The sequence below is a fragment of the Halichoeres trimaculatus genome, unplaced genomic scaffold, assembly GCF_033239565.1.
Source record: "Halichoeres trimaculatus isolate MK-OKI-2021-1 unplaced genomic scaffold, fHalTri1.1 fHalTri1_scaffold_6, whole genome shotgun sequence".
Lineage (NCBI taxonomy): Eukaryota > Metazoa > Chordata > Actinopteri > Labriformes > Labridae > Halichoeres > Halichoeres trimaculatus.
This window is the reverse complement of record NW_027437184.1, coordinates 16,274,065-16,280,661: the sequence shown is the minus strand read 5'-3', so window position 1 is coordinate 16,280,661 and position 6,597 is coordinate 16,274,065. Positions and strand designations below refer to the sequence as shown.

Genomic DNA, 6,597 nt, shown 5'->3' with positions numbered 1-6,597 from the left:
TGCTGCTACTTTGCCTGTTAACATGCTAAATATGGGAGCATCATATCTGCATTGATAGTTTTGGATCCCAAAGATAACTCTTGGTGTTCGTGGTAGCTGAACCTTATGTGTGAAACAATAAACATATGCTGGCTCAGAGAAAGATATACATTTTTTTTTTTTATTTTAGAATTTTTAATGAATGAATGAAGTGGCAGCTGGACAAGCAAACACAATTTTTTTTACCTCCTTCTTTACTTGTTATGTTTTGGCTATAGCTCTAGATAGACACTTTTCTTTCTCTATTTACTTATCTCAATCTATATTTTGTAGAAGTAAATAGCTAAACCTTTCATTGAGTAGAGTTTTTGATATGAAATACAAGAAAGAATCACAGGAGCATCATTCAGTTGAAACCGTTTTGTTTACCTGGATAAATGCTCTTTCCTCTGAAAAAATATATTGAAGAAGCAGAGCCTGGTGTCAGAGAGCAAAATAATCATGATTATTTTAAGATTATGGCCCAATAATTTCAAAACATGAACTCTATCAAAGGGAAGTGGTATATTTGTGTTGTGTCAGCATTTTTCAGTTCCTAGTTTGATTGTCAGGTCTGACCAGCTCTGGACAAACATGATTTAACAGTTATATCACTTTGGGTGAGTTTTTGAAGGTTCTGGTTATCACAGTGCTGCCTGCTTGGCTAATTTAAAATAATGAAAAGGTGATCTGCTCGTGTTACGGCTGTAAAAGCCTGACTCAAACTAAAACACATTGTTTTGTTTCTTGAGACATTTACAGCTCCAAGAAAATAATGTATCAGAGGGCTGGTGATAAAACCAATTCTCCACAGTTAGAGTGACATCTCAATGAAATCATAAATGTTCCCTCTAAAGATACATTTATAACATCTCTAATTGGTTTCAGGTGTATGAAGTAGTTAGATTGAAAAAAAAAAAAAAAAAAAAACACTTCCGTTTTTTTTTTCTTTTTTCTTTTTTTTCTTTTTTTTTAAATACTGCCTTTCAGATCTGATGAGTTTACTTTGAGTTGCAAGATTGATTCCCAGACAAATAACCCTTCTGCAGCTCTTTAAATAAATGCTCTACTTCTCATAGATTATTCAAATTCATTTTCAGAATCTTTTTAATATAAAAAAAGTATTAAATGGTGTGCTTGTGCTTACTTTTTGCATTGTCAATGCATAAAAATCTTTTTCTTTTTAGTAAGCAGGCGTAGTTTTCCCCTCTTAGAAACGGTTTTATAACCTGATCAAATATTACATTATAGACTTTTCCTTTTGTTTCCAGCAGAAACCTCTGGTTTTAGGAGTTCATTAGCCTGCCAAAGTTCATGTTTATGTACATTTCTTGTGCTTTCATCTCACTTCATAAACTGACTTTTACAGCCTATTTTCTTTGCAGCCATCAACCTTATTTTGGTCACAAGCTCTGGGTTCAGAAGGTCGGGGCCATTTTCTGGAGTTCTTGCACAAATCCATCCTGCCACACCTTCAAAGATCTTTCAACCTGCAGTCATTGAAGCCACGCCTAGATTATTCCCTCCACTTGAGCTGGACTCCGGTGATGTCCCTGTGATGTATTCAAAAGCTCCTGTTATTGGAAACATTTTAAAACTAAAAGAGTCTCAAGAGTCTCTAACTCACCATATTAATACGGCTGACATTTTTTTCTGAAGTCCCATGCAGGTTGGGAGCCTTAGTTGGCTTTAAACTGATATGGTACAGTACAGTGAAATGAGGTTATCAAATGGTATCTATCAGTTAAATCATTTCACAGCTTATGCTTCATGCATCAAGTACTGCATAACTACATAAGTTGGTGAATTGTGTGAAATCCTACTTAAAAATAAAAAATAAAAAAATCTGATGGTTTGCAAATCATGGTTACCTATTTTCCATTGCCTTTTTGGCAGAGAAAACATGTCAAATCATGAAGAAGAATAAACTGTTTAATGAAACATCTAACTCCAGCTGACTAGGTTAATATGCAACAGATTAATGACATTATTGGACTTAGAAAAAAATAATAAAGAGCTTTCCGGAGAGGTTGAGTCTCTTAGAAGTGAAGTTGGAAAAAAACACTCATAACTTGTAGCTTATGAGAGACTGTGTGAGCTTATAGTTTAACAATTTCTGAATTATTCTCCACAGTAGAACTTTAAATGGCATATCATCATCTGCAGTACATAATTTAAAAAGGCTCAGAGAATATGGATTAATATCTGTTCCACTGGAAAAAGGCTGAAAAGCAGTACTGGATGGTCATGATCTATTGCCCACATGAGACACTGCATCCAAATCAAACATAACTCTAAAATCAGTTTGTCCCTAAATCTATAAAAATGGACTAAAACTATATCACGTTGAAATAAAACCATATGCAGACATGGTCCGGGAATGTCTGAGGCATTTCTCTGCCCCAGCCCACTAATGATTTACTTGCAGACTGTTGTGTGGTCTAATAAATCAAAAAGACATTATTTCTGGAAATCATCTATGTTGGCCTGGGTTTGAACAACTGTCAAGCATTTTTGATACAGAGAAGCTTGCATCAAATTTAAAATGAGCAAATAGTTCTGTCAAAGTACAACCTCAAGTTCAGCATTTGACATGTTGCCTTAAGAGTATTTCTAAAAATTAAATATAGGATTAAAAATATTTGCAAACCATCATTTATTAATAAGCCACATATTATGGGGAAAAATATTAACTTTCAACCTCTTTCTTTTTGCTTTTCTGTGGATCTGATATTACACGATAGCCAGTAGGGATGGGTACCAAAATCTTCAACCAATTCTGTCTGTAGTACCAGGTACTGATTTACATAGATTCAAATGGTACCATGTTCAGGAACCTAAACGCATTCTTGTGACTGTGAGGGAGTGGATGAGTAGGCAATTTTTCCATGCTGGACATGAACACAGCATTTCAAGTTTAGGTATTGAGAAATGAATATTTTAAATAGAAAAACTTTGAGGTTTTATTATCGCACAAATTAATATTATCACCACGTAAACGTACAAAATAACCAAAAATTGGTACCATTGAGTATTGATGCTAATTGCCAGGAACAGGGCATCAGTGCCATATTGTTCAATGTGAAAGGTACCCATCCCCAATAGCCAGTAATAGGTGTATGCCAGGAAATGCTTGTCTAAGCAGTAGATTCAAATGCACTGGATGTATTTTTAAATCCATTTGATATATATTCCATTTCCGTTGAGTCTGTTCTTCTAAATGTAACAAATTACACACAATAATAAATCTCATAACTTTCAGCTGATGTATTTTAGAGCCCTATAATGGTGCATAAACTCTATCTATTAGCCCTTTAAGGTCAGTCAACCACAATCAGATTTCTTATTTTAGTTGGATTTTTTGAGACAATTTATTCTTAAGTTTTAAAATACCAAAATAATCACCCAATCAGGGAAGCATATGCCATTCAACACATTCATTTCAGCTCAAACTCCATTTCAATGCATAATCGGTCACTGTAAACACCATTTTGTGTTTAATTCTTTTCTAAAAACCATATATGTTTATCGCTTTGCCTCCATGACTTACTGAGCTTCATTTATTCTTCAAACCAACAACACATATCTGTTATTATTGTTGTTATTATTATTATTATTATTATTATTATTATTATTATTATTATTATCTGTTCTTTCTGATCATGTATGACTCGACCATTTTTCCCTCACATAGTGGATGGACGACCAGATGTTAGGACGGTCTCTTGTCTTTAAAACCTCAGTAAGTGCAACCAAAGACATAGAAATGAGGTCACTGTGCTGAGTTAACATACATTACATTTTCAGGTAGGCACAAAGTCAGAGAAATAATCCTTCACATAACACCAGTATGACCAGTTTGACCCCACTCATTAAGGCGTACCTTATGGTGTTATAAGAACTTATTAGATATTAAGAGCTGTAGCTGCAATAGCTCTGTATTCAAATGATAATAGGAACTATTACCATGATTTGCTGATAGTATTTTGTCATTTCATGTAACGGTTGTTGTTTTTTCCTACAAAAATAAAAAATAAATAAATCATAACCAAGTTCACCTTTCTTTACTATCCTATTTCACGTTGTACTCCCCAGACTTCCCTCCACTTCAAACAGCTACAAGAAAATCCACATTTCCATGATTAATAAGTTACATTTTTATACATACACACATACAGAGGGGGAGCTTGGAAGTTGCTTGGCACATTCTCATGCTTGACCAACCTCCTACAATCTAGATAACTATACAGGAGACACAGTAAAACAGGTCTTCTTACACCAGTGTCTCCCTGTGGTCAGTCATGAGGCTTCAGCATGTACAGGAGATGAAACAGGAGCCTGCATGGCCACAATTAAAACACATTATCTGCATAATTATCCTGCAAAAAGGAGGGCATACACAACCCAATGCACTAAGTAACATGAACAGTTCAGCTGTACATACAGTATCTTCACATACTGATAAAGTTTAGATTCATAATTTAATCTGTATATACTGTATCTTAATATGCTGGTACCAGGTATTCACAGTGACTCTAAAATAAAATTACAAGAGGAAATTTGTACAAGAAAAACAAGAGTCTGAGTGACTGGCGAACATTTGGCATCCTTTTTTGTCCAAGTTTGTTGTCAAGTCAGTTCTGTTTGATTCCTCTGGGTTTGATAGAGCTGCCTGGGCTTTTTTCGTTGGCACTGAGGAGAAGCAGTGTGACTCCTCTGAACACACACTTTTTTTTCCAGCAGCAGTGGACACAAAAAGGTGAGGTAAGGTGGTGTCAGGGGGAGGAGATCTTTTCCACCTTGTTATGTTGAGCAAGACATTAACCCGGGCATGAGAATCAAATCCAGCATGTGCCCTATCCAGTGCTGATTTTACCTTAAAAGAAAGTGCAAGAAAGACACAGAAACACACAAACACACATCAGGTGTCCTTACCGCTACCACTCATAAGCCATATTTAACAAAACACTCACTGTATCATCCCAAACAAAACATTTTTAAATACAATTTTCTATATTTCATTATAACTTGCTTTCAGACACCAAAGGCGATGTTGCCAGCTGAAGGAGAAGCTGCCTTTTGGGGGCATTTTGTGGTTCAGGCCAGCAGGAGGAAATCTTCTACAGTATGGCTGCTACAATAGTGAGGTTAGAAGAAAACAGCTACATGGAAGGAAGCTGAAGCAGCTCTTTCCTGCCATTGTCTGTGTCTTCAGGAGAGGTATAACCCTTTTCAGCATCACTTTAATACTGTTTCCATACACACTTCTGGAGGGGAACAAGCATGCTCAGGTCATTTTTCTGGAGGGACTCCCAGTTTATGTCCTTTCATCTACGATTTTAAGATCTCCCTCCTGAAAACTCCAGCATTTCTTAAAAATACAGTACAGCTGAGGGGAGAAGAGGGCAGAGAGTGATATCCTTACGCAACAGACCTCACTCAGGCGACTCAGTAACCATCATTACATCTTTTGAAGTAGAAGGCTGCCTACAGGCTTGTCATTGTCACGTTCCCTTTTTTTCTTGTTGTGTTGTCGTACACGACCATCCCACACTGACAGAACTACACTCACGCAATGCAACTACACGTCCGGCAGAGAGGATAGCAACACTACTGTTCACATATATTATTGGTGATATACATTTACACTTTTGGTCATTTCAGATAAGACACCACCTAACATGCTATACAGTGTCTCTCAGTCTTAATTGCCACTTTTTATGCAAGTGCTATTCAGCCCAGCTAGTCAAGTATTTAAGCAAGGTACAGTATGGAATGCACACACACACACACGCGGGCGTACACACACTCTCATACATGCTGCATAAACATCCACACACATACTTTTGTGCCATACACACAAATAGAGAAGCACTCTGGTAAAGAGGGTTGCACATCAGTCTGTCAAGGTGATGGGATGCTGAAAATGTCCTCTTTGTCTTTTTTATACAAGTTGATTTGCATACTTCCTCACCAGCAGGCAGGTCCAGGATTCAGGATTGAGATTGTGGTAGCACACAGATTGAAGAAGATAAGTGAATGTGTCTCGTTTTGCAAATTTGCTTGAGATTAAATGAGTATACTGAGCGCACTTATTACAACTTGCATCTCTGCTGATTTGTGTGTTATTGTGCACGCAGCAGTGTCAGAGCTAACAGGGCTTGTTGACGTTGCACAGCAGCTCGGTGACTTTGATGAGGCGAGCCACCGTGCTCTGAGACTCCTCCTGCAGCCGCTGGTTGTTCTGCCGGAGGCTCTGCACCTCAGCCTGCAGCACCGCCTTGTCCTCTTTCTCCTGAAAGACATCGGCACACAACAAAAACAAAAGCCGTCGCTCAGATCGCTGTGGCAGGAACGGGAGGGGAGCGACAGGTACAGCGGTGGCTTTAAAGTAACTAATGGGCACACACAGACACAGAGCTCGGAACAAAAGTGACAAGAACAGTGTGGGAAAGCACATCTAGTTGAGAGAAACGAAAATAATAACATCTGAGCCTGGCAGAGTTTAGATGATAATGGAGTCTCTGGTTTGGTTTTATGATTCTAGTCAGTCTGAGTAAGTTACCAAATACCTACAGC

At 37.5% G+C, this 6,597-nt stretch overlaps 1 protein-coding gene across 2 annotated transcripts in view; it reads right to left on the bottom strand.

Annotated features, from left to right (window-relative positions):
- Positions 1-1,021: 1,021 nt before the first annotated feature.
- The window catches only part of sipa1 (signal-induced proliferation-associated 1), a 43,726-nt gene continuing 38,150 nt past the window's right edge, over positions 1,022-6,597 (bottom strand). The window contains exon 16 of one of the 2 annotated variants that reach the window (XM_074671849.1): positions 1,022-6,313. In XM_074671849.1, the coding sequence (XP_074527950.1) occupies positions 6,170-6,313 (144 nt within the window). In that variant the 3' untranslated portion in view covers positions 1,022-6,169. The remainder of the gene's footprint in view (positions 6,314-6,597) is intronic. The other variant, XM_074671850.1, reaches the window with a different exon arrangement.